Source organism: Eulemur rufifrons, chromosome 2 (genome assembly GCF_041146395.1).
Source record: "Eulemur rufifrons isolate Redbay chromosome 2, OSU_ERuf_1, whole genome shotgun sequence".
Lineage (NCBI taxonomy): Eukaryota > Metazoa > Chordata > Mammalia > Primates > Lemuridae > Eulemur > Eulemur rufifrons.
Window position 1 is genome coordinate 122,336,465 of NC_090984.1, and position 27,911 is coordinate 122,364,375.

A 27,911-nucleotide genomic window follows, 5' to 3' on the forward strand; every position below is an offset into this window, starting at 1 on the left:
ACCGGAGAAAAGAATAGTTTTAAAAAAGGCATTAAAGGCAAAAACAAAAGTAGGAAAGGGAGACTTAGAAAATATTAAAATACACCAAAAACGCATCCAGAAAAAGGTTTCCTCTTACGTTAGGTTGGACTAAAAGACAGCAAACAGGAAGAAGGTTTTAAATTGATTATCCCAATGACAAATCCCAGGAAGCTTTCAAATCAAATTGCCCCATTTTGGGTTTTTAACTGCTTCCATCAAGTTTAACCTGGTAAGCCCTGCCCCCGCCCCGCACCCCCCTCGCTGGTGATTAAATCCCGAAGGTGCACAAACTATTTCAGTGAATGAAAGGCCAACAGAAAAGAGCCTCCCCCTCCCCCCAGCTGTGTTTTTCAGTTTTATTCCACTTTCCGCCCTTTTCCCTTAATGAACACAAGGCTAATCTTGGGCCTTGTCGAAGGAAGAGGCTGCAGAGGAGGCTGCAGACGCTAATGAGGTAGCTGCTGGATTCCAATATTCCTCTGTAAGGAGCCTCCTTTGTCTGCAAAGGAAAAACACACTGATTATCATAATGAGGTGAACTGGCCACCGCAGGGCAGGGGCTAGCGGGTGCTTAAGCCACACTTCCAATTTTGGTGTCGAGCTGACGTTCTTTTGCTCCTCATCTCAGTCTCTGCGTGTCTCCATGCGGAGTCCATTGAGCGGGGTTGGAAGTTGAAGGCAGCTTTGGGACGCAGGGCGGTGGCGAGGGTTGCATTGTAGGAAGTTTCTTTGTTCGACCCTCCACGCAGATGCAACCGGCCAGGGCATTCATTGTCTCTCTCCAAGGGCCGAGGGCCGGGGGGTCCACTAGTGACCAGTTCCCAGCTCGCCCTCCCAGCTGCCCTGTTTCAGAGCCCGCTGAGACCACCCACAGTGTACTCACACGAACAGGTTATAGGTGTAGAGCCGTGGTGTGAGCACTGTGGGGATCTCCGAGGAGAGGAGTGTCCCACCCAGGTCGAGAAGTGGGTAGATGTTGGCACCCCAGCGGCCCCCCCACGAAAGGGCACGGTTTGGGGTCCATATGCGGCTCCAGCAGACTGATGAGATCGGGACTCAGGGGGCAGTGACTTGTCAGGATCCATCAGCCAAGACGGAGATTAAAACTTACATCCGGCGTCAGGACTTGTAGTTACTCACTTGGCCCCTTAATATCTGCCTCACCCACGTGCCCTGCACCCTGCCTGAATGCTGATCCCTTTGTGTTTTTTCCCTGATCCTTGAACTCCCTAGAGCCTGGTAATGTCTTTAGAGCAGGTGTGTCCTAGTCTGAAATTTGCCCTTATTTTGTCCAAGCTCTGGCCGTCTCACCCCGAGGCAGATCAATCATGATTAGATCACTCCAATTAAACTTTAGGCTCTAGCCAGACCTTTAGCCAGACGGAAAAAAAACTAGGGGACAAGGGAGGTATTTGGAACAAGAAAATGTTATTAGTTAAAACCTTCAGGGGCCTCCCTCCCTGATGAATCTGCTGGCTAAAGGTTCTCTGGCATCACGATCAGAATTGGATGTTCTTTCTGAGTTAGGAAAACTGACTCTACCTCAGCCTCTCCATAAAGAGTGCGGAGGTTGTCCAGTCGGCTGACTGGGGCGACCTCTGCCCCTTTGTGTGGAGGTGAGACTGCCAAGGACAGACATGTCCCACCCTGTCTCGGAGGGTGTTGGGACTAGGGCATGAAAAGACTTCTTTTCATTAGTAAAGAGTGATGCACGGGACCCTCCTCATCCTCAAATACTTATCAATAATTTAAATGGAGGCCCCAAAGCCACGATTAATATTCTTGTAGCCCCTGTGGACATTTGGGAACCTGAGGAGGGTGTGAATGACCTTAGTCAGCCAGGATCTTCCAGGGTCTTCGGGGTTTTGTGCCCAAGGCTCCAGGAACCCCAGCAGAGGCTCCCAGCGCCCCCACTCCACACTTTCTTGGGTTTCTTAAGCTTTTCTAAGGACACCAGCAAAGGGCTTGGAGCCCAGTGCTCGCTCGAGCGTAGGGGTGAGGGACATAGCTCGCAGTCCCTGTGCACAGGCCCCCTGCCCCCACCTCTGCTTTTCCATCCAGGGTCCTGGCTGCTTCCTTAGTTTGCCCGCTGACCCTCAGAGCCCGCTGGTCTCTTAAACATCCTTCAGGTAGACCCTGGAGGTGCAGGAGAGAACAGGACACGCAGCATAACCAGATGAGGGAGGAGTGTGGCAAGGAAATGGCCCCACCACCCAATTCTTCCAAGAGTTACTGTTCTTTCTGCACTTACCGGGCCCTCCCTGCGCCCCCTCTGTTCCCTCTCCTCTTCTTCCTCTGTCTCTCCCTTCTTCCCCCCACTTCCCCGTTGGGCCCTCTTGGGGTTCCCTAGGCCAGCCCCGCCCCTCCTCTGGATGTCCCAGTGCCAGCCTGGCACAGAGTGGGGCTCAGTAAGAGTATGTGGGATGTATGTTTGGACAGGTGAGCGGATTGCAGGGACTCGACTGCCACTCCTGAGCAGCCAGGTGGGCATCGTGGGAGATCGAGGTTAGGGGGTGGAGGGTGGTTTCGTTTCACCCAAGAAGGGCGTGGGCAGCCTCCCCCAGCCACATCTGTGCGTGGCCTTGCGGTTGCGTCCCTGCATCCACCCGCGGGTCCATCCCGTCATCCAACAGTTGATCCTCACTGAGCGTCTCCACCGCCCTGGCTCGGCCTGGGCACCTGCCACGCTAGCCTGCCCCTTGATGGCCTCTGCTTCCCCAGGAGGGCGGGCCGGGGGGTTGCTTCAGCCAGGGGCAGCCTCAGGGTTGTCCCAGGTGCCAGAGCAGGGGATAGGCCAGAGGGTGCAAAGGGCGGGCCTCCCTCTAGGACCTTTTATTCAAGCCCTAGAGGAACTAGGGTCCTCAGGGCTCTGCCTCTGGTCGGAGCCAGCCCCTCCTCCCCTCGGCGCCCCCCACCCCATTCCCGTAGCTGAGCCGTCCTGGACCCCGGTCCTGAAGCTCTCAGGACTGAGGTGGGTGCACGGGAACAGCAGTGGTGTGTGTCCCGGGCTTTGGTCACTCGGGTCTCCCTCTTGAGGTGGGGTCTGTGACTCAGACCTTTCCCTCCTGTAATTCCTTCCTCCCCCTGGGGCTAAATGCGGCTCCCTTGCCCTTTGGTCCCTGGCTGGGGTCTGTGTCCCATGCAAAGACCGTGGCTGGGAACCTCCAGAGAGCATGTGCAGGTTTTCCCTCTGCCCGGCTGCCTCTCTGCTCCGCTCTGCCTGGTGGCTGGGCCAGGTACCCACTTGGACTCTGCTTGCTTCCTCTCTGCAGTCCTGGCCTGCCCCACCCCCCTTCTCTGCCTGGAGCCCTGGGCTCCTGACCCTCTGGGGTCACCTGTCCAACCCTCTGCCTAGCAGGTGCGTCTTTCTTGTGCAGCTCACACCTGTGGTTTCCTGGCCTGCCTGCTGCCTTTTGCCCTGCCACCGGGTCCGAGGCCCCCCCGGCCCCAGCCGCCACTCCGCTCAGTGCCCAGTTTCCGACAGGTTCCCCAGGTCCGTGGGACAAGCCGGTGTCTCTCCCTCCAACTGTCCTCAAATCCTCCTCCCACGGGCTGTAGCCAGACGAACATCCTGCCCCCCTTGCCCAGGGTCCCCATGCCATTGTGCCCAGGTGGGTGTTGTTCCCAGCCTGCCCGTACTGCCACCATGTCCCTGAGAGTCCTGGGCTCTCACTGGCCAGGTGCCTTGCTGCCTCCTCGGTGTTGGGTTTGGGGCTGCCACCTGGGCCTGTTGCTCCTCTTCTTGCACCTTCTCCTGTCACTGCACATTCCACACGAGCCACCCACTCCATCAAAAAGCGAACTGCAGGTGAGACCGTGGGCCGTGTCCTTTTTGGGTGTTTGTGACTTTTCCACGGTGCTTGCCTTGCCGTGATTCTAACTCTCTGGCCCTCCCCAAGGCTGGCTTCGTCATCCGCTCGTGGGCCATGATCCGGCCAGGTTGGCTGAAGACCTGCGGTTGGAAGTGGCAGAAGAGCCCCTCCGTGAGGACCCCCACCCTGGACCCAGCCCTTCTTCCTGCTGTGCTTCTCGCTCCTTCCTGGTTTGGGGTGAGTTTCTTGCTTTCTTGGGACACCATGATTTCATTAGGGCCAGCTCACATCTCTCTGTTCAAGAGTATAAACACACTTAATTTGGGAGGGGGCAGCCTACCAAGGTGACTGCTTTTCTACATCAACCTGGGGGTCTGGGGGCCTGGAAGCTGCCTGACGCGGAGACCTTTGCCACACTGAGCCAGCGTGTGGGGTCCATCTGGCTGGCCGCGTGCCACGGGCCCACGACGGTAAGTGGGGAGTCCCCTGGAACAGCTCGGGCCAGGCACAGAGTAGGCCCTCAGGAAAGCTTTGCCGAACACACTAAAGAAAGGCACCCGGGGTGCACTTGCCCGCCGCCCGTCCAGGGGTGAGGAAATGGGAGTGCTCGTCTGCTCCACAGCTAGGAAAACACTGCGCCCCACCAGCCATGGCAACGTCGCTCCCTGTGAGAATAGCGGTTTCTCACACATGCGGCTTTGATAATGTCCTTTAATCAAATAGCGGTTTTTGAGTGAGTTCTTCTCTTGGCCTCTTTTCCTCACCCCTGAAATTGCAATGAGATGGGAATGTTTTTGTTTGTTTAAATAAAATCAGTAATGGTAGACAAGAAAGCGGAGGATTGGAGCCACACGATTCACTCGAGGACTCATTTGTTTATTTGTGGGTTATTTGTGGTTTACTTATTCAAGATGCACTCACGGAGCCGTCCAGCGCTCAGGGGTGGGGCTCCTCTGGGGTGCCTGAGACCAGGCTTTGCATTGAGGATCCGAGGGTCCAGCTGGGTGCCCCAGGATGTTCCGAGCAGCAATGTAACTCGCACGTTGGCCAGGCCAGGTGGTGCGGAAGGCAGGGGCCCTCTGGTTCTGCCTGGCCCCAGGGGTGACAGCTGGGAGGGCAGGAAGAGAGGGGGTTCAGCTGTGGACACCTTCCTTTCTGGGGTCCCGGGGGCTGAGCCCATGGCTCACGCAGGGGCAATGGGGTGTTTTCAGAGCCAGTGGCCCCATGGGGCCGGGCACTCGTGTCCCTCATATCTGACGCTCTGGGGTAGCCATTAGGGTGGACGAGTTAAACTGCCCAGGGGTGCAGGTGGGAGATGGGAAAGGCCAGAGAGGTGGGGGAAGCTGATTCAATCCCCCCAGCCATTTGGGGAGCCTCGAGGGGGCCCCAGCACTGTCCTTGGCCCCGATGCCAACATTGCCCCCTCGACACCCACACACGGGGTCTCTGGGAGAGGAAAGTTGGCGAACAGAGCTCCACGCCAGGGCCGGACCCCTGCCCTCCCCTGGGAGTCTCTGGTTTCCAACGCAGCCTCCATAATGCTTTTTAATCAAACAGAGGATTTGGAGGCAGCTCTTCTGCAGCCCTGCCTTTCTCCCCTGAAATTGAAATGGGATGGGGATATTATTTTTAAACAAAAGCTGTCAGTGCAGGCAGAGGGGCAGAGGGATCCACACTGGGGGCTGTTGCCTTTGTCTGCTTATTCTTGCTCTCTGGAGAGCCCCACAGCCTGGAGAGAGGTGGGGAGTGTGTGCCCAGGGCTAGCTCCAGGGAGGGGCCCAGGAAGGCTCTGTGCTGTGACATTTACTCCATGCTAGCATTTGCTGAGCCACCTGCAAACACAGTGACGTGCAGGAGAGGCCTGGGAGGGGCTTTGTACAAGGCAGGATGCTGGACCCCCAGGGGGGATCAGATCGGAGCTTACGGGAAAGAGTCTGAGTAGCTGCTCTGCGCCAGACGCCCTCGACTGCTAGACTCCTTCCTTGGGGACGTGTGGGGCTCTCACAAGGTGGGCTGAGCCCAGGGGCTCAAGGTGAAGGCAAAGACCAACAGGGGGAGTCCAGGAAGCCACTCTGCCCGGCCACCCCCGACAACACCACGACTTGGCAGCCCCCCACTGTCTCCGGAGTCTGGAATGGGATTGTCAGGTGCTCGCTCGCAAGCGCTCAGTCTCAGGCAAACATGGAAGGCAGCCACGCTCACCACTGGGCAAGAGCGCTCATGTATTTGGGGTTTTGTGTGTCATTAGGTAGAAAGTAGATAAAAACATAACAAGCTCTCCATTAAAGAACTTGAAACATAACAAGATACATTAGCCTCGCAGATGATCATCTCAGGGATTGCAGAAAGGCCGTTATTAAGTGTTGAAAGGCATTACCATTTTCAGTCAGAAAAATTCTTTTTTGATGGATTGGCCAATCCCTGAGTGATAAGGGGTGGAAATGAGGCCCTGACCAGCCAGGCAGCGGGGCACAGAGGACCCCGTCACCCCAGTGGCAGGGAAGGGGTCTCTGGCCATTTGTCATTGTGCTAAGCAGTTCTCCAGGGGCTGCCTCTAGCTGGACGCTTCCAGGTGGCCACGGATGTCAGGGAAGGGCGGGTGGGCTTGTCTGAAAGCCTCTCCTCTCCCATGTGGGTGGGTGGGAGAGGGGACCGAGAGTGTAGTGGCCCCTCGCTCACCCCTGCGTTCTCCCACCTGCAAGTTCCTCGTTGCAGCTCTGGGGCCCCTGACCTCCTGCCTCCTGAGTTGTGATTCAACCCCCAAATGTATTTCCAAGTACGTTTCTCCAAAAACCTGGCAAGACTTAAGGGCAACAGGATGCATGTGTTTCTTATTCATTCATTTACATGAAGTAACTTAAATGTGTTTTTTATGAGCAATCTGACTTCCAGAAAGAATGAAAAAAAAAATCTACCCGTCTTTAATGAGCTTGCTAATGAATTTTTCCTTGAAAAGAGGAAGGGAGCTTTACACAGAAGGGGTGTAGAGGGAGACAAGTTAAGGTCCCAGTGGGTTAAAGGGCAGTGGACAATGCAGAAACCAGCATTGTCGCCTGCACTGGGAAAGCTCTGGGTCGCTGGGAGCATTTTCTTTTTAGGAGACTGGAATTTAACAAGTTGTGAATACGTCCCAAGAACTCATCCCCCTCCCCTCCGCTGCTCCCAGCCCTGTCCCTGCTCCTGAAGGAGGAATAAGGACATCTAGCCTGGTCTCCCATTCTGGATTTGAGCAGATGGAAAATTCTGGAAAAGAGTTGTACCTTTCCAAATGAGGCCATCTCAAGAGTGGGGTTTCCAGTTTGAAAAGGAGAGGGACAGGTATAGGGTAGGAAGGGGTCTCCCTGTGGTGCCTGGTCCAAATGGGGCAGTCCCCAGCCTTGGCTGCCGGTGGGCTCTGTGGGGAGACTGCGGGAAGGGGTGCTGCAGGGCAGGCTTGTCCCCCTGGCATGGCATGGTCATGCCCCCCTGGTGTGGCATGGTCGTGCCCCCCTGGCATGGCATGGTCGTGCCCCCCTGGCGTGGCATGGGTCAGTGCTTCTGAGCCAGGAAAGGTGGGAGTAGAGGGAGACCTTGGGCACCCGAGGGGAGCATGGAGACCTGCCCCTGATGACGACCCTCCCGGGCACCCTGCAGGCACTGCTCCAGGACAGGACAGGGCAGGACAGCGCCAGGAGGGGAGTCCCGAGTTGGGCTGGCTCTGGCCTCATGGAGAGACTATTTATCTGTGCCAAGGCGAGCTTCTTGGCACCCGAGGGGCCCATCTTTGGGACGCCCCTAGACCCCAGAAGTTCTAGTGCCCTTGGATTTGTGTCAGGTCCTGAGGTCAGGGCCCCGGGCCGCAGCCCTCCCTCTGGACAGTGGGGGTCACTCTGACTAGGGTCTCAGAACTAATGTTGTGAGGTCTCCAGACATATCTCTGTTTGTCTTCCTAGCTCCCTTCCCCACCAGGTCCCTGGGGGTCGTGGGGGGCCCTGCAGAGCAGGGCTGTGTAACCGAGGCAGGGGTGGGTCTCCCAACGTGCAGGGCATGTGTGTGAGAGAGCAATTAATTAGGGAAGAGGATGGTGGTGGAGGGTAGTCATGACTTTCTTAATTGCTCTCCAATTTCTTTGGCTTAAAAAAAAATTCAGATGGAGAGTTCTTAACTCCCCTAGCCTGGGAGAGAGGAGGGCCGCACCACCTCTTGCTGGCCTTCTCTTTGCGCAGTGAATGGGGCCTTTGGCAGGGGCTTAAGGAGGAGACTCTTAGCCTGGGAGCTCCCAGGGCCATTTCAGATGGAAACAAAGGCGCAGGCAGAAAGGAATGTGGGGAGCCCCCGTGGGGAACAGCCACCTGGGGATAATTGGGAGGGCGAGTGCAGATGGGTTTTCCCAGGTTCTGTGAATGCACTCTTTCAATGGAAGGTGCCTTTTCTTCAGATGAAAAGAAGAAAAACCTCAATTACCTTCCCCTGAAACGGAGTGTGTGTGTGTTCCCTGCCGGGGCTGCGGCGGGCCCCTTGCCCTTGTGTGTGGGGAGCGCCGGGCCCGTGTGGAGGCCGCACAATGACGCCCTTGGCCAGCCGTCCCGCTCGCGTGACCCTGGAGGTGTCACGCTCTCAGGTTCTAGGGCTCGGTTTTTGGAAAGTGTCTTAGGAAAGAGGCAGCAGAGTGGCTGTGCCTTAAACAAAAATTTGATCAACCTGGGCCTCATGCCCGAAATGCGGGCTGAGAGACAGAATGGGGCCGAGGAGACAGCGCTCCAGGACGGAAAGTGGAGGAGAGAGGACAGCTAGGGGGCCAAAGAGTGACCGCACGCCTGTGCTGGCCATCTGGGACAGTGGCTGGGCCATCCCCTCTGCCCCTCCAGGCCTCACTCTGGGCTGTCCTGCAGGTGGGCACACAGTCATCTCCTCCAGGTTGAGAAATTGGGGCCGCGGGGCTGGTGTTTGCAGCCAGGGAGGATGAAAGGAGGGAGTCAGCATGGTCCCCAGGGTCGTGGGCAGCCCCGAGGGAGGGGCCCTGTGTGTTGGAGGGAAGCCGTTGGCACCACCACTGCCCCAAACTGCCTGAGGGTCAGGTCCTCTGGAGGAGCTGGGGTGAAGTCCATGCCATGAGAGGAAGGAGTCCCAGGTCTCAGTCTTGGCTGGTGTCTTCGTTATTGCTGGCTTCTGGGCCTCAGTTTCCCCATTTGTAAAACGAGGCAGTAGCCCGTCAGTTCTACACATTCTGTAAGTCCGAAGCAGGCTGGGATGCAGCGCTGGAAAGGCAAGGCCCCTGTTCCACCCCAGTGTCCAGTTCACCCTCTGTCACCTGGAGCTTGTCAGGTAGTCAGAGGACAGGGTTCTAAATGGTTGCTCTGGGCACAGGTCCACCAGCAGCCCTGGAGCGGCCTTCTAGAGACCTGGTGACAACCCACACTCAGCCCTGACTATGGGTGTGATCTTGGCCCTGTCTCCAGACTCCTGGACCTCAGTTTCCCCATCCACAAAATGGCCGTCTGAGTGCCTCTGAGCTCTGCCAGCCTCTGGGTTTCTTCGGGCCTCCTCGGTGGTCATCTGTAGATTGTTTGCTAGCTTGCTGGGTTACTTCAGAGTGGTTTGGGACCTTGGAGACCACTGGCCCACTGTCCCCTCTGCTTAGAGATGAGGAAACCAGAGACTGCAGAGACCCAGAGCCCCGCCCGGGTCACGCGGTGAGCTGCTGCAGGCCCCAGGGGAAGCGTGCCGCCCCTCGCCCGCTCCTGCTCACCTGGTGCGCTCAGTGGGGCCGCGGTCAGCAGGGTTGGGGTCACCAGTCCTCAGTGTGGCTCGAGGGAAGCCGTGAGGGCTGCCCCACGTGCCAGGCTGCAGGGCTGTGTTTGAAGGAGCGCTATGCAAAGCAGGTGGGCCACGCGCCAGGTCTGGAAAACCTTGTAGGCTGTAGAGCTACTCGTGTGTAATGAGACTGGACCCGTGGCTGTCATCCCAGGAGGGTGTGTCCCGGCCCCTTTGGCTCACCATGTGCCTTTTGGTCACGAGACCCTCAGCCACACCTCCACTGTACCCTGGCGCACGCAGCTGAGAACTTCCTGAAAAAGCTGTCAGGATGGCAACTTCTGGAAAAGTGATCAGCCGCCGCCTGTGCTGGCTGTCGGTCTCAGACCCGGCTTTGCAAACATCTTGTGCCATCTCTTTGTGCTTCGGGGTGCCATGATAAATAGCTCACAAAGCCCTCGGTCGGGCCTGCGCCCGGTTATTGCCATGGTGGGCTGGGGCTTTTGTTTTGTGACCTTGGTTGCTACAATACCTGCGAGCTGAAATGAGGAATCGGGAGATTGCCAGCTTCAATTAGCCCGGCAGACGGCCCTTCCCAAGGCTGCCTAGGCCACTCTCCCCATTAATGGTGAACATGCGCCAAATAGGCCTTAATTCTCTCTAATTGCCCACTCCTGCAGCAAAAGAGGTGCAATTCCAGGGAGAGGCGCATGTAAACATCCCCTGTAACCTGACCAAGGGGAGTCAGATGGCCGACGGGGGCCTGCACGAGAGGGAACAGGATTTCAAAAGATGTCCCAATTACCTCTCCCATTTTCATAAATGGGCCCATGATGTCTAGGGCCCGGCCTCACAAAGGGACAGGAAATTAGCTCTGCCAAGAGCTCGCATTTGTCGGGGAAGTTGTAAGAGGGTGGTATTCACTCAACAGGTAGGAAGTATGAGATCTGAGGCAAGGCTGATTATTTGTGTAACTGCGGCTCTATTTCTTGAAATCTAGTTTTTAACAAAAATTATCCTTTTATGTCTTCCTCTGTTCGAAACATCCACAAGCCACTTGTACCAAAGACATGCCAGCTCAATTAGGTCCTGTTTGCCTCCAGAAAAGAGTAATTTTTTAAATCTCAGGATGCAGAGCTAGAATTTTCTAATCCTATCAAGCCGTGGAGGGTGTTTTCGGTGTGTTCACCAATGCTTTCTACGTGGGTCATGAGCTCAGTGCACCCACTTATGAGGTCTGGGATCAAATGCTCGTGGCAATTGTTCCTCTGGACTCTATAAGGAGGCCTCGTGTTTTCCTTTGGTTCCAGACAGTGACTCATCTCTGCAGCTTTTCTGACATTTGTTAAGATTCCAGCCCAGTGCCGCATTATTAATACATCACGGCAAAGCCAGGGCTGGTACACGCAGCTTTTAAACCAAAGCACGATTTGCCAGGGCTGTGTCTTAGCACAGCAGCCTGGGGTCTGCAAGCAGAGTTAATTAAGGACAGTCAAGGACTCTGAGGGTTCATGGGGTCCCTGGAGCAGAAGCAGGAAAAAACCCAGATGCCCTGTGTTGCTTCTGATTTCCCCGCTCCTATTAAAAACACAAAAAAGAACAAAAGAAAAACAACAAACCAAAGCACCCGAGCTTATTCCTGTGGGAAATGGCAGTGCCTTTGGTCTTGCTGTGTGTTCCTGGTCTGCAGCCTCCTTGTCACCCAGGACCACGGCGATGAGGAGGGGGCTCCACAGTCACTCTCAGGCTCTGGGGGTGGGGATGGGGGACAGGAAAGGGTCTCGAGTGGTGGTCAGCATACAGTGGGTGGTCCTGGGGCCTTTGGGCAACCAAAGTCTGCCCCTCAGTCACCCTCCAGCTCATTACTGCTTCATTTACACTTATTTCTTGGTTATCAAATCAACCAATTATGGCAAAACAGCATTTGGGAAGCAAAAGCCCAGGGAAGGAGTTTTTAGGTGGGTTTGAAAGCAAGAGGTGTGCCCTGTGCCCATGCCCGGTCTTGGGTGCCCCAGCTAGAGACTGGAGAGGCAGAGAGGCGGGGGTGGGGGGGTGTCCTAGATGGCAGGGGGAGTGGGAGCGAGCGTCTTCCTTCCTTGGGGTCCCTGGAGGGCTGGACAGCAGGCAGCCTGGACAGGTGGTCTGTGCCTCTGACCTATCACAACCCACATTCCTCTCATTGCCTTTGTCTCCCAGGGGGCTTCGGGGGTGTCCCACGGGTCTCCCCGGGCCTCCTGCCTCCACCTGTGCCCCACCAGGAAAACAGTCCTCAGAGAGGGGTCTCAGATGGACTCTGGGCCACTCCTCTTCCGGCCCCGGGCCTGGGGCCCCTTGCGCAGCTTGCGGTGCTGGTGGGACTCAGCCATGGCAGCCACCCTTCTGCACCTACCTACCTTTACTGCACTCTCTTAACACATTTTAAAAATCTACTCATTAAAAACATTTTTTTAGTGACTATTTTTCTGAGCTGTTTTCAGTTTACAGAAAAATTGGCGGGGGGGAGCACAGAGAATTCCTATTCCCCCCCCCAGTTGCTCTCTCGTTAACATCTCGCCTCTGAGTGGCACATTTGTGACAATCGTTGGGCTGATACTGAGACGTTATTGTGAACTAGAGTCTGTAGTTTACGTCATGAGGGCTCACTCCTTGTGACATACGTCCTGTGGGTCTTGAAAAATGTGTAATGACACGTGTCCACTGTTGCTGAGCTCAGTTTTTCTTTAACTTGAAATTCAAGGCAAATGCTTGACGCCAAAGACGCGATGTGCCCGTCGTGACGTTGCCTGGTCCCTATTAAAATGCGTTCCTGATTGCCAAGGCCAGGATGTCCAGCCCCCGTGAAATTCTCTTGCATCCCTCGACGTGTGCGCCATGGTTTTAGGAAATGCTGCACATTAGCAGCCTGATGGGCCTCCGCGTGGCCCGTAGCCTGCCCCAGGGGCACCCCACTGCCCTGGTCTCCTGCAGGGCCAGCAGCCCCACCGACCCCAGCCAGGGTGCAGCCACCACCCTTTACACGTCAGCCCAGTTCTCATCTGTGCAGTGGCCCTAAACTTTGGGTTCCACAAAGCAGCACCTCGTCCCACAGGCAGCCCTGAGCCAAGGGCTGTGGGTCAGGAGCCATGTCTCGTCGCCACGCCCGCCCCTCCGCTCACGCTGGTGGTGGGTGGGTTGAGAAGTGCTTGGTTTCACCAATTCCACACTTGCTGGATGTTGTGTGGGGGGGGTCCCAGCTTCAGGCCACTCCTGCCCCCCAGGGAGCTTTGCTCTCATCTACCCTCCTCTTCCTCCTCCTCCTCCTCCCTGGGCTGGCTGAGGTTCCATTCAGTGACGTCGTGCTTTCTCCTTCCAGCCGAAGCCATCACCTGGAATCCTGCGTGGGAAAGGACCTCAGCCATGGGACCCCAGCACCCTCCTGCTCTAAACCGTAAGTCTCCGGAGTGTAAGGAGTGGGGGGGCTGCAACCCAGGGCATCGCCAGCCGAGCCTCGTGGCAGGGACTGGCGGGCACCAGCCCATGGTCTGCGCATGGGGAGGGGGCTGCACCATGAGCCAAGCCGAGGGCAGACATGGAGGCTCCTGTTCTAAGACAGGAGCCCCCAGCCTCCTTGTGGTGTTGTCTCTGTGGCAAAAGAATTCTATAGGAGGCTTCGAGTGTTGGACCCCAACAGAATTTCTTCTTTTTCACTCCTCCAAATGAATGGCCCTTTCATTATTGAGTCTCCCTTTGGCTCTTGTGCCGCAGGGCAGACTGGGATGCAAGTGCCCTGTGACTGGGAGAGCGCGGGCTGAGGGACTGGCCTCTCAAATGGGCTTGGAGCTCCAATGACCTTCACTCACCCCCTCGAAATGTCTGGAAAACATAATGGGCAGATTTTCTGTCTTCAAAGTTTCCGGCTAAACCTCTTCAAGTTCTTTATTGTTTGGGACTGAGACACTCAGGGATGGTAATGGGGTGTTTCTTTTGTGTTTGCCTTGAAAGGCCAAAATATTTTTATACTGCAACAGACAAAGCCACCTATTTAAAAATGAACTCAATGTCCGTCGCTTCCCACCGGGAGACTATGTACCATGTGTGTGTTTCTGTGTATTCTGGGGTCTTGAAACAGGTTTCTCATGGGGATGGCCATTCACCAGGGTCCACAGGGGCAGAGCTCAAAGCGTCTGCCCTGCCAAGGGGGCTTGGGGAGTGGGGGCCCTAGTCTCAGACCTGCCCGCAGTGTGTCTAGGACGTGAGCCGGGGAGGATCTGGTAGTAAACTAACACTTCCTTTGTCTCTCTTCTGCATCTGCCATTTGTATGTGTCTCTGGACTGTGGGTTGTCTATACCTTGGCGGTTAACTCAGTGGGAGGAAGAGGAAGGTCTAAGATATCGTGAATGTTCTGTTTTTTTGTTATTGGGAGGTCATTTCACTGGTCTCTATTACATTATGTAGCAAATGATCGGATGAGTGAATGAATGAAGCACGAAGGAATGGATAAACACATGAACAGGTCAAGAAGTAGGCAAGCCAGGGGGGGCGCCTGCACGGAACAAGACTGTGGTCCACTGGCTTTGACGCCCAGGCAATCAATGTACAAATCCACATCTGTAAACTATTGAATCAGTAAGCACATAGGGCCACACACACAAACCAATGCCAGGTCATCGTGGGCCAGGGAATCTGTGTAATTCAAATAGACGCCCCTGACACTTGTCAATAAAAAAATAAGACCCAAATGAAAGAAAGAATGAATGGATGAGAAGTGGAAAAATGCATAATGATGCATAGATTTTGAGGGGGTCTGAATGATCAAAAAGGAGAAAGGAAAGGTGAGAAAGCAAAATGACAAATAAAAAGGAAGGAAGATAATTTAAAAATTAGAGGACGAGTAACTACCTAAGGAGGACTGTGTCAGGTGGTTACAAGACAAGTATTAGGATTGATACAAATAACATATGCTCCTGGCATAGAAAAATAAATACACAGTGGAGAAAGAGTTCAAAGAACAGCAAAGAAACAAAGAGGACCCAGGGGGCCAAAGATGAACATGTACTTTAACCAGAAGTTATCACCCGAAGGCTCCACATAAATAAATAATAAATGCCAAAATAAAAGAAAGCAAAAAACCCCAAAGTAACGGATGAACGGACGAATGAGTGAGTGAACAGTGGAAATGTGGAACCCAGAGCCAGGGGACAGGGTGGCTTGAGGGGTTTCGAGTCATCCAGTCCTGGGAACTGAGGTCTGTTAGAGGAAAGGATGCGAGAAAGAGAGAATAAAATAAAATATCGGTAAAAATCAAGAAATAAGGAAGAAAGGTAACAAATGTTAAGTATAGAAATACATTAATATTCAATAAATATATAAAAGAAGGTAAATGCTAAAGGTGGTAATAAAAGATCATCATGGATCAAGGGTTATGGTTACTCTGCTTCTAAGCAACCGCAGTTTTATCAATAAAATAGTAAGTGTCTAAATGACCAAGTCAGTGAGTGCCTACAGAAACAAAGAAGGGGTGAGGTAAAGGGAGGGGCTGTGGACCCCAGGACTCCCGGTGAGGGCACCCGGTGTGGTGAGTCCCCCCTGAGCACGGAAGCAACAACTGTGTGGATAAATGGGTAGGTGCACGACAGAGAGTTAGGCTAGGACTCATCAGATAAGGAGGGTGTCACAATCTGAGCGCCTGATTCCACTAACAGAGGAATAAATACCTAACAAAAAGAGAAGCAGCAGGAAGGAAGGATGGCGTGAATGAATGCGGGAAGGAATTGGTGAATGAAGGGGACACGGAGCTGCGTGGGCCAAGGATGGGGGCTTGCAGGTGGCTTTATTCGTCTGTGGTGACTGAGCTCCTCCAAAGAGGGGACGAATGCAAGAAAGAAAGAATAAGGGAGTGAAAGAGAGAGACAATGAAAATGGAAAGAAATGTTAAAAACTAGCTGAAAGAGAAGAAAGGTAACGCATTAAGAGATGAATAGATAAATCCAGATACAAGAGAGCCACGCTAGGAGTAAGAATGAAAGGGTGTGTGAACCGAGCACGCTACTTAATTAACGTCTGTGCTTCTGAGATGGACAAGCACCCACCCACCCACCCAGCCACGGAACGGTTCAAAGCATGAATGCATCAGGGAGGACTTCAGTGGGGCCCAGGAGGGGAGGGCCCATTAACGACAGATTATCATGTATCCAATTAGGTGCACCTGCCGTCTAGAAAGTGCAGAAATAAGTATTTAAATAGAAAGAAAGACTGAATGGATGCATGAATGAGAAAAAGATTTGCATTGACTGATGAGGAGGGTGTTGTAGAGAGGGTTGGGGTCATTGATCCTGGGTGCTATTCTCCAAGAGAAAGAAAGAAAGAAAGAAAGAAAGGGGGAGTGAGTGATAAAGAGAAACAATAAGATGGGAAAAAAATGAAAATTGGGAAAAAAAGAAGTGAAAAAGATAATAAGTAATTCGGTTTAACAATGACGTCTATGAAAGGGGGCTGGTTAAGCACAGGTCATCCACATTAATTCAAATCTGTGGCCCTGAAATTTATCAATAATAACTTAAAAAATGCCACAAGTAAAAGACTGAATGAAAGAATAGATGCGTGCATTCTGTAGGAATGCAAGAAAAGTAGCTGGGAAAATCGAGAGAATGAGAGAAGGAAAGATGTAGGAAAAGAAAATAAAATAGACATGGAAAAGAAAAGGCACTTCCTAGATTAGTATCTAAATGTAATGAATAAATATTACTCATTAAATAAATAGCTAGTGAAATTTGAGGTTCATCAATAAAAGCACAAACACCTAAAAGAAGGAAAGAGTAGAGGGGTGGATGACTGAATGAGTGAGAAATGATGGTTTTAATTAACTCACTTCTGCACTCGAGGTCCGCCAGAATAAAAGAATGCAAAAAAAAGAAAGCAAGAAAAAGGGAATATAGAAAATAAAGACAAGATATCCATAAGCAATAAAAGCATGGAATGAATAAATAAATACACAAATATGTGAGAAAGGGGGCCATGGGAGGACAAAAGAAAAAAAATGAGAAAAGACAGCAAGAATTATGACTAATTCAAAACTGGGCTCCTCAGATAGTTAAATAAATCCTGAACCAAATCACCAGCCCGAGGAATTAAGGAACAAAGGAGAGCCCCACATGGGCCGATGTCGAGAAGGCTCCGGGAACCACAGATTACGGTTAATCCAATTCTGTGCACCTGAGGTCCATAAATAAAAGAATAAATATTGAAATAAAAGAGTGACAGAAAGAATGAATGGACACATGAACGACTGAATCAGAGATGGAAACGGCTGGAGCAGCCTCGCCCCGGGGACTGTCACTCATCTCACTCTGGGCACCTGAGGTCCTTAAGAATGAAAAGATGCAGGAAAGGAAGTGTCAGAGAGTCAAAGGAACAGATAAGAAAGTCAAAATGAAACTAAATGAAAGAGAAAGGGGGAAAAAAACAACAAAAAAAGGAACCCACGCATGGGCGTGTCTGTAAGAGCAGGATCTGTTAGGATTAGTAATGAGGTTGTCATTAATCCTGAAGATTGATGAGATAATCCAGACCCAGGTTCCTAGGGGGAGGGGAGATGGAGAAAATGAAAAAAGAAGTGGAAAAGGAAAAAGGAAAGATAATAAACAAACAACCAAAGTGATAAATGGGTAGTTAAGAGAGCTGTCTGAACAAAGATTATAATTAGTTCCCATACATACTCCTTAAATAGGTAAATACATTACACCTTTCAAAGAATAAATGAAAAATAGAGGAACATACCCGGTCCCAAAACAAGGCGGCATCTTCCCCCACTGTAATAAAATATAGGCAATTGAGGTTCATAAATAAAAGAATAAATACTTAAATGTAAAAGGCGACTAAATGCAAGGAAGAAAGATTGCAGACGCAAATAAATACATGTGCCAGTGATATTTGTTTCGCGTGTGGGGTTTCGGCTAATACAATTATGTTCACAGGAGACTAATAAAAAAAAAAAATACCCCCAATAAGCAAGAAAGGAAGGACCGATGAGTGAGCGAGTGAGAGAATGAATGATACGTGGTGCTTCCTGGGAGGGCGTGTCGCCCACGGGCCCTGGTTCACCAGTTCTGGTGCCCGAGGTTATAAGAATGAGAGAATAAGGGAGAGTGAGAAAAAGAGAGAAAGATGAAATTGGGGAAGAAGTAAGAAAGGAATAAGGAATACAAGTAACACATGAGTAAACAAACAGGACTGTGAACCTTCATGAACCGAGGGTTACGATTAATTTAAAGCTATGCTACTCAAGTCTGGAAACAGAGGCATCAAATCGGAAAGAATGAATGAATGGATGAGAGGATGGCAAGAAGGTAGGAAAAGAAGGGAGGAAGGGAGGAAGAAACCTTCTCTCCAGGTTTCTCCTGCTAGTTTTGTGCTCTAGCCAGTGGGATGAGGTGGTTCCCAGAGAAGGGTGGCTGTTGGCATGTCGTGTGCTTGTTCCACGCACTTTTCCTGCCAGGGAGGAGAAGGCTCAGGAAGACCCTGGCCTTGGAGTGCCATTGCCATATCTTGGCTATGTGGGCCATTTCACTTCACCTCCCTCATCCTCAGTTTCCCCACCTGTAAACTTGGAGTGGCGTCAGCTCCCTACTTGGGTAGATCTTGGGGGTACATGCTCACCCCTGTTGGCAGTGCCCTATCTATAGCCCCAGATAAGTGGGCAGGGCTCGGGCCCGGGGCCCTGCAGAGGGTTACATGGACAAGTGGTGCTGAGCCCGGGGTCACTTGGTCCCCCTGGGCATGGGTCACCTGTGGGCTCCGTGCGGGGGGAGGCCTCGCCCGCCAGGGGGCAGCAGAGGGTCAGGGAGCAGGACCTTGGGTGTGGCAGGCGCCCGTCACTGCCAGGGCCTGGTGCAGGGGAAAGTGAGAAGGGGGCCAGAAGCTCCTGACAAGGATGACCCAGGAGCCCAGGGACCCGGGAGCCCTGGGCAAGCCACCAGAGACCTTGTCCTCGTCACTCTCTGCAGTCCGCCCGGGCAGCCCCACCTGGTCTCCCATGGCAGGTGCCTGCCTCGCCAGGCGGAGTCCTGGAGCAGGTGCAGCTCAGCCCGGGCTGCAGAAGTGGTCCCGGGACCCTGGTCCCCTTGACGCGCCATCCCCAGATCCCTGTTCAAGGCCTCTGTCTTCTCAACTGTCCTGCGCTGTGCTCTGTACCGCGGCGGCGGTGGCGGCGGCGGCGACGGCGGCGGCGCTGTGTGTGGACTTGTCTTCTCCCCGCGACTGGCCCTCGGGGAGGCGTGGGGAGACCCGGAGAGTTGTCCGTGCCCACATTCCTCCCCAGGGACTCCCCGGTCCTGGGGAGGCTTCTCTCTCCTAGTGGACAAAATTCGTGCAGTTACGTGTTGTGTGCCTATGTTTGTCTGTGAAAACAAGGACCAAAGTCCCCCTTGATTTCTCAATTCCCATTTGGGACGTTTAAAAACAAATTGGATTCTTAACAAGTGCCCGAAGCAGGAGGAGCACAGCTTGGCTGGACCCGGGATGCTTGGCTGGGAGCACGTGCAGACCAGGGCTGGGAGCAGGGCCTGTGGGCGCAGGGCGGGTGGGCCGCTGCAGGTGGGGGCCAGAGGCCGGAGGTCAGAGCTGAGGGCGTCAAAGCCGGGCAGGGCGCGGGCATCAGAGCTGCAGGGTTTGCAGACAGCATGCGGGGGGAGGGGGGGGAGGGGGGGAGGGAGGAAGACGAGGGTGACTCCCATGCTTCTAGCGCAGGCACTGGAGCGCGGCAACGGCCTTTAGAAGATGGAGGACGACGCAGAATTTGTGTGTCAGGAGCCACCTTCCGGGCCTCTAGCACCACATGTCTGGGCCACGTGAGCACGGCCACGTGGGCCTGATGTGGCGCTGGGGGCGCAGAGGTCTCCTCTCCTCTTTCAGAATCTAGGGGTTCTCAGCTCTGCCTTGCCTGGCCTGAGGTCTGGGGGTGCACTTGTTGTCCCTGGGGACATCTGCTAACACAAGCCCAGTGTCCTGCTGGATGCCGTTGGGTGGGGGTGGGGGGCTCAGGGCAGAAAGAGAACAGGAGGATCTTTTGGAAGAACCACGTACAGTTGTTTAAAGAGTCAGCTGAGGCTCAGGAAGACGGCAAGTATGGGGTGTAGACAGTGAGCAGGAGGGGGCCACAAGCATGCACTGGGAGGAGATAGGAAGGGACAGGTAACGTTGGCTGGGACACAAGCAAATCTCTAGGACAGCCTTCTCCCAGCATCGGAGGGGCTGTCCCGAAGGGTCACACTGGGTTGAACTGGGCAAGAGGAGAAGCTCCCGGAAGACCCCGTGATACCCTGGAGGACAGGTGGGTTTGGGTGGGAATGCCGAGGCTGGGAGGGACAGATCAGGGCTCTTAGAGTCTTGGACTCTCGAGAATTCTGCATCTGGAATCTGAGGGTCTTTAGTTTTGGGACTCTGAGATTCTCTGCATGTGCCCCGCACCTGGCTCTGTCTGTGCCTAACCCATGGGGTCAAGTGGGGTTCCAGCGCTCCTGTCTCCTCAGGGCCCATCTTTAAGTGCGCATTTCTTACTTTCAACTTTTTAAAACAAGAACAAATCTCGCCTCTTGATTTCGATGTTCGTGTGCACCCACGTACAAATCCTTCTCCCTGGGGCACCAGAAGCTACAACTCTCCTGGCCTCCCCTGCGACTCCCAACTTCCTCCTTGGGAAGCTTGGCCTCTGGGCCACCCTTCCTGAGGATGGAGGGTGAAGGCCACAGTTGTGTTCCGGATGTAAATGGGCCCCTTGTGTTCCTAATGTAAACGACGTGGGTAGCACGTGACCTAGAGCAGGGGAAATGCATCCACAGCTTGCTGCGCTGATGCGCCAACCATCTTTTTCTCTCCCTTTCAAATTCTTGTCTATGGGCATCTCTTTTTTATTTTATTTTTTTTTTTTTATACAGGCATCTATTTTTAAATGAGCATCCCCCTTTTAAACCTAATTGCCATTTTTCACCACATACACTTTTTTTGCCTCCCGCCTTTTCCATTTAATAGTCTGTCATCAACATTTTTCTTTGTTCCTTCATCTTCATAACCTCGCTGGCCGCATCGTGTCCCACTGAGCGAGTCTGGCATCATTTGCAAAACCACCCTGCTGTTGTTATGCATAAATCATCTTTTTTTAATATTATAAATTATGCCACAACTAACGGCTTAGCAAATCCACTTTCCTTCATTCTCATGAATTACTTTCTTACACCCAGAGATTATCATCGCTTCACGGCCTATCGGTTTCCTCTGCTAGACTGTGAGCCCGTAAGGGCAGTGAGCTCGCCAGACTGCTCTTTGTATCTTGGTGCCCAGACTCTAAATAAATGTCTCTTGGGTGAGTGGAAGGAAGAGAGGAGGGTGTGAGTGGGCAGGGGGGTGGGCGCCTGGCTGATGGATGAGAGGGTGGGAGGATAGGTAAATGGATGGGTGAGTGAACGAATGAATTTTCTATGGTTGAGCTTTTAGAATGAAAGGCAGGGATTTCTGTATGGATATTAATTAGTTTCAGAAGGCTTACAGCACTTTACGATGTTTAGCAATGTATTAGCATTTAATTAAGGTATTGGTAGTTTATCTCTGTTAAAAAGCGCTTTTGCACCATTTTAACTCACACTGCTCTGATTACTAATGAAGGTTGAACACTCCCACCTATATTTGTTAACAAATTGTACCTTATCTTCTGTGAACTGTTTGTCCAAGTCCATGGGTCATGGCTTTCTGAAGTGGCTGGTCAAAGGCGTCCTTGAGACGTAGTGAGTCCTTCTGTCACTGGGGGCATTCAAGGAATCAGACAGTGGCTGGGTAGCAGGGAGGGTAGTTTTAAGGAAATTCAAATGATGGTGTGGGGTTGGCGTAGATGGCCTCTTAGGCCTGTTTGGATTTGCTTACCCTGGGGAATGGGTGACGAGGACAAGGACACCTTCCTTGTGGCAGAGAGGGGACATTTGAGGTTGCACCTCCTGGGCGTGCTTGTGCACGTACTATTTATAAACTCCATAGCCCTTGTGGGACGAGACTATATCCTTGACCCCAAGGCCCAGACACTGTGCCCAGCACCTTGCCTAGTTAGTCGGGGGCCTCGCTGGCTCAGTCGCCCACCCTGTTCTTCCTCAAGGAATCCAGACTCCGGGACCTCCATCCTCCCACCTCTTAAGGGAATTGGGTTCCCAGTGTCTTGTGATGTGTCAGCAGATGTCCCCGAGCCCTGGCCTGCACATACTGCCTCAGTGGTGGTCTTTGGGGTTTAACCAACGAATGGGACATTTTGGATCAGGACCGATGGGAGTTTCTTCAGCTGGGGCACTTCAATTCCATGAACTGAGGAGCAGAACAAGCCCCATGCTCTTCTTGGGCCTCCCCTCAGCCCTACCCCAAAGCTAGCTGGGCTCCAAGGTCAGTCACAGCCGTTTGGGGAGGGCACGTTACCCAAGGTGGGCTCGCCCCTGCTCCCCAGAACCCCGTCCTCTCTGGGCGGAGAGCTGCCCCTTAACCTGGCCCCTCTACTATAGCACTGTGCACTGTTTGCCTGTGTCAGAGCCCCGTGTTTATCTCGGCACTGAAGCTTGGGAGTCCGACGGCGATTTTCAACATGACCTTGGTGCATCCATCCATCCATGCATCCGGCCTACATTTCTTGACCTGGTGCTTTTGGCCTTTACCTCTCCTGGAAGCAAACCTTTTCCCCTTGGGGCGGGCTGTGAGCGCCATGGGCTGCGGTAGTGAATTGAACACCCTTCTTCGTAGCTGCCTCCTCGGGGTCACTGCTCTGAGCATGTCCCAGCTGGATCTCATCTGCGACCGTCACCCCATGGCTTCTCCCCCACGGTGCTTTCCCATGCATCACACACGCAACTGTGGCCCAGGGGCGGGGCCGGGAGTGGCCGGGGCTGCCCCCTGTCCCCAGGAGCGGAGACTCCTCCCCAGACCTCCCCCACCCCCACCGCACCCCCGGTGCATGGTCCCTGCCATGAGCTTTGCCTCCAGCCTTTCAGCTTCCTCCCCGGGACGGCAGTGGTTGTAACTCATCCATTCATTCCTTCATTCCTTCATTCCTTCACAGTCAACACACATTTTTAAAAATTAGCTAGTGCTATACTAGAGCTGGCTCCCAAGGACTCATTTGAACATTGCCTTTTGAGGGAAACGATGAACATGCTGGTGAAGGGGCCATGTTTTTGTGTCGGTAATCGGCGAGGTCCTTGACTCGGCTCCAACTTCCAGATCTGAGTTCTGTGGCAAGTGTGATTTCCCCTCCAACTTTGTTCCTTATGAAACTCGGTTGATTAGTAATCAGCAAACTGTGTTCCCAGGGTGCTGACAAATCAGAGCCCATACCCTCAAAAGACCAAAACGAGAGCTGGGGGGTCTGAGATGAGCGGCTGCTTCTGGCTGTGAGCAGGCTTTCAAGTCATTAGAACACTCCGACCTTTCCTGGAGGTGATTTTGGAGCCATTCCCGTCCCTTTCAAGATTAGTTAATGCCCAGCTCTATTTAGAGAAAATTGGGGGAGATGATTGCTCACGGGGGTGATAAGAATCATGTCCCACGCAGGGGTCCCTACAGAACAATCCATCGGCAGACCTGGGCGTTCAGGGCACACGGTGCTTTGCAAGCTCTGGGCCCAGCCCCCAGCAGTCCTGCAGGTCTGGCCAGGAGAGAACTTCCTCGAGCTCCCTGCTGCCTGAGTGGGATGAGGCACAGGTCTTGGGGGCTCGACCTAGAATTCTGAATTTTATTCATTGCATTGGAGAGGAAGTGTAGCAGTCAAAACCAGGACCCTGGAGCTGGACAAACTTGTGTGGTTTAAACTTACTGTGAGAGCGTGTGAGTCTGTCTTCTGGGGAGGGCTGTGGCACCCACCTCGCAGGGCTGTTGTGAGGACCGATGTAACTGTGATTTCCAGCTGTGACTCTGAAAGGGTGGTGTGTGTGTCCCCGGGGCTGCGCCAGGAGAGTCCTCATGCGGGCAGCTTAGTGGGAAATTGATTGTCTTCTCAACATGGAGGGGTGTATGGTGGGGTGGAATGCTCAATCCGTGTGACAGTTTAAGATTAAATAGGAGTAATTTGGCAGGAACTTTCATGCTAGGGTTTGGGGGACTCTTCGTGCAAGGCCCCTGGACCCCTGGGGGCATGCCTTCTCGCCCACTCTGTGAAAGGTGGAGACCCTGCGGCAGTGCCTACCTCTGAGCCTGGCTGTGGGCGGCACCCACGTCCATCCCGATTCAAAAGGCCCCTCCTGGTGGTGTCCTTCCCCCCAAAATATTAGGCACCCCCTTCAAAAACACTGCATTGTTCCCTTCCCATGTCCCCTCCCCCCACTGACAACATTTGGGCCCAAAGGCCAGTCTGGGTGCCTAACACAGTGCCCGGCAAGCAGTAGGGACTCACTTGTCATTTTTGTTGAATGGATGGACAGCTAATGACATTGTAACCAGTTGCAAGCGGCAGATGTTTATAACCTTTACTAAGAGATTGTATTTTGCTCTTAATTAACCTGTTAACACTTGTCATACTGTATCTTATGGACCTTTGTATGCCACGTGTTGTTTGAAAATCAGGATTCTTGTTTCAGGTGTCCTGCGATTGAACTTTAGCTGCCCCATGAGACTGTGTGTTTTGTGTTAGAAAGAGCCCAGGCTTTGGAATCTGGCAGAGCCAGGGGCCACTTAACTAACTGCACAGTGTTGGGCAAGTCCCTTGGCCTCTCTGACCCTCGGTCTCCTTTTCTCTAAGCCCTGGGTCACCGGAAAGCCTACCTCACAGGGATGTTGTGAGGGCCCAGGGCTGGGTACGCGGTAATAACGCAGTGCAACGCTGGCTTTCGCTGGGTGTGGGCATATGGTGGGGGTTGTCGAAAGCGCCAGTGATGCCTTTATTAGTCCTGAGTGAATAAAGAGTCAGCATTGACCTTACGCCGATTGTATTTCCAGCAGTCAATGGGATGCGGAAGACACAGGCGGATCCGTCTGCGAGCATTCAGTGATGTGGGCCCAGGGTAAATATTTGTGTGATTGATGAGTGATGGCATTTTCCTTCTTTGGAGGTTTCCCTCTTGCCTCCTGCATTCCTTCACGGGCAGCTGCTTCTCGCTGGCGGGCCACTGCTTTGGGTTTGCCGTACCTGTCAGTGCCATGAGGGGTCGGTCTGTCTGTCTGGGGGGGCTTCTTCAAATACTTGCATGCGCCCTGCTTTAGTTTGTCTGAGCGGAGCAGCGGGGAGTGATCCAGACAGGACAAGCAGGGGCTTCTGGGGAGTGTCTTTGGGGTGCTAAACTCTTTCCACCCTTTTGCAGAAAGGCCTGTGCTCCTAACTGCCTCACGCCCCTGCCTTTCTTTCGCTGGCTGGAAGGTAACGAAATTAGCATTCAGCATCCTCCACCGGCCTGGCTTCAAGCTTGGGGCTCATGCACATGTTTGCCTGCTCCAACCAGGGTGTGGACCCATATTATAGATGAGCACCTCGAGGACCAGGGACAGCTGGGTGTCAGAGCAGGACTTAGTAGCCCCCCAGCAGGGCTCTGATGGGCAGCAGGGTAGTGGTCTGTGTGTACAGGGGTGAGTAGGGGGTCACGCCCCTCCAGGGCTCCTAGTTAGACGTGGGGACCAGGCAGCATTAGAGAAGATGCTTGGCTGGCAGGAGTCCCAGGGGACATCCTGGCATTTCCCATCAGGGCTCTCTTCTCCAGGCCACTGAGTTCCTCTTCCAGCCTCTTGAAAGTGGGGAAGCAGTATTCCGCTTTCACATCCCCGAATTCCAGCTGGGGGGCATTTGAGTTGGGTATGCCTTTTGCTCCCCCACCCCTGCCCCACAGAAGCCTCCATGTCCCTCTTTTTGTCTCCGCTTTCACGGCCTCAGTGGTCAGGCCCTTGGCCCCCCTTATGGCCTCTCCTCGCTGCAGCCCGAGCTTTGACGGTGCTGCTTGGCCACCAGCCCTGCCGCCGGGAGCACTGGCCTCCCCTAGCCTCCCCTCCCCTCTGCTGAGGGGGCCCCTGCAGTGTAGCCTTTGGTGTCTGCACCACATCCATCCCCTGTCCTTGAGAACTTGTTGGGAGCAGAGGGGGGGGCCTTACCTTGGTGCTCCCGAGGGTCCCCGCAGTAGGGACAGGTGTGTGGGGACCTCCTCCCAGGGGATGTTGAGTCTGTGTTTAGGTGTCTGCTCCCAGGTGGCAAAGCCTGTGTATGACCCAGGGGATGGGGGACTCTCTCAGGTGCCTGGTGTCCCCTTGAGGTGGGCAGGGCTGGTGGGTGAGAAAGCAGGGGCTCCAGGAGGTATCGGCCGACTTGCATTTGAAGCCCCCACTTTGAGGCCTCTGCTGCTCTGACCTTTTACAGTCCTGCTTCCTACACTAGTAGGTGCCTAATAGATGCTCACTGACTGAGGAGGGCAGGCTTCAATGGGTGTGAAGAGCTGAATGCTCTATTTGGCTGGCGCACATGTGTGCACCTTCAGGAGGAAAGGTGTGCTTTCTTGGCAGCCTCTGCAGAGGAAGCTCTTAGGGGTCTCTGCCTGTGCCGAGGCCGCAGCCCTGGGGAAACGGCAGCCTCTGGAGGGTCCCTCCTGGTGGAAACACAAATTTTGGAGATAGGTATACCAAGAATAAGACTTCACCTGGGCTAAAATGTCCTCATTGATGTTGCAGCCCAGGTGATTTTGATAATTTGGCATTTGGCAATTTCCAGATGGAGGGATGTCCTGGCCATGCCCAGACCCTCCCTGAGGCTGGGCTCAGGGCTCAGAAGCCTCTGTGCTGGGGCAAGGGAGGTTGTTCTGCCTGAAAGGCCTTTGTGCCCACCACTGGTGACAATCAGCATTGACCTGTGAGGCACATGCCTAGTTTGGGTTCAGCCTTGGGCTTCCAGCGGAACGGGGTTGGGGGTATCAGACCCAGACCTTGATTCCTTTTATCTGCCCCTGCCCCCCTTGTGCATGGGCACAAGGCCAGGGGTGCGGCCCAGAGGTCTGGCCCATGTGGGTTCTGGAGGTGGGGTGGCCGAGAGCTCTGGAATGTCTCTGCACTCCTGGAAATCAAGGTCTGGGTTTGAGTCCTCCCCAGCCCCTCACTGATTGTGTGGACTGGGCGAGTTTGCTCACCTGTAACCTGGAAATTGTCACACCTACCTGGCATGGTTATCAGGGGATTCAATGAGATTGTTTATGTGAAAATAAATGCCATGTTACCCGGCATGCAGGCGTCCTCCCGCTGCCGTCCTGGTGGCTCTTGTGTGCGCCCTGTCTGTGCAGGTCTGAGGACTCATGGCCAGAGTGGAGGGTGTTGGGGGGTGGGCACACGGCCCGCTCTAGGGAGGCAGGGATGAGGGAAGGGCTTGCTTTTAAACACAGGGATTCTACAGGTCCTGAGGGTAGTGGATTGAGGCAGAAGTGGGAGGGTCAGGGGGAATGTTTAGAACCCCCCAGAGGAGGATGAGGCTGATTTTTAAGAAAAACACCAAAGTTTAATATTCATAATGAGTTGGGCAGAACAGCTAGGCATGGTGTTTAGAAAGGCCAGGGGTTCTAGATTCTGGGTCAGTGAGGTGAGAAAAACCAGGGGTTGCCAGCTGCAGGAGGGTGTCAGGCCTAGATATAATTCTGGAAGTCTCTGCAGGTGGGGGAGTTGGGGGCAAGGTGTGGGGCACCAGCGGTCCAGGGGCACCAGGTAGGTGGCAGGAGCCGGGGTGGCCCTCCCCTTGCCCTCCAGGGCTGACCAGAGCCAGGGCTTCTTCCCGTGTTGTCCAGGTCTCCTAAGCAAAGAGGACTTTGCCCCCTCCCTCTCGGGCCTACCTGTCTGCATGTGAACTCTTGTCAGCCAGCGGGCCCAGGAGCAGGTGGCCTTCATCTGCAACTGTGTCTCTCTCAGCCTCCGCAGCCACGGGGATACCTGCACGTGTTCCCGCGGGACAGGCTGGACCCAAAGACTCTGGACCTGGGGCCTCCCCTTGAGTAGAGCCCCCCTCTGACTGATGGACTTCGCTGGCCTGGAGCTCAGACACCCCTCAAGAACCCTGACACTTGGGGGAGCTGCTGAGCCTTCGCTGTCTGCATCTGCGAAATGGGCGCGGACACCTACCTCACAGGGCTGTTGTGAGGGGCGCTGTGATGTGGTTCAAAAGCACAGGGCTGGGCACACCCCGTTGTGCTCTCAATAAATGTGTTTCTTGTCTTAACTAAAACAGTGATGGATGTGCTACTAATATGACGAGGGGTGAATGTTGGGTGTCCTGTCTTGCTGGGCTCCCCCTACTTCTGGTAATGTGATGGGGGAGGGGCAGGGGAGCTGCTCAGACGCCCAAAATCTGCCTGCACCCTGCCCATCAGACTTTCGAGGGCCAGGGGGTGCCCTGA

The 27,911-nt window shown here is 53.7% G+C and overlaps 1 protein-coding gene across 1 annotated transcript; it reads left to right on the forward strand.

Moving 5' to 3' along the window:
- The first annotated feature begins 994 nt into the window (after nt 1–994).
- LOC138398694 (uncharacterized) lies at nt 995–27,727 on the forward strand. The gene is made up of 7 exons (XM_069493148.1): nt 995–1,139; nt 3,399–3,514; nt 3,580–3,829; nt 3,921–4,070; nt 12,919–12,993; nt 24,499–24,563; nt 27,427–27,727. Exons 1-6 carry the CDS (start codon nt 995–997, stop codon nt 24,549–24,551), a joined length of 789 nt encoding a protein of 262 aa, XP_069349249.1. The 3' UTR covers nt 24,552–24,563; nt 27,427–27,727.
- The last annotated feature ends 184 nt before the right edge of the window (nt 27,728–27,911 follow it).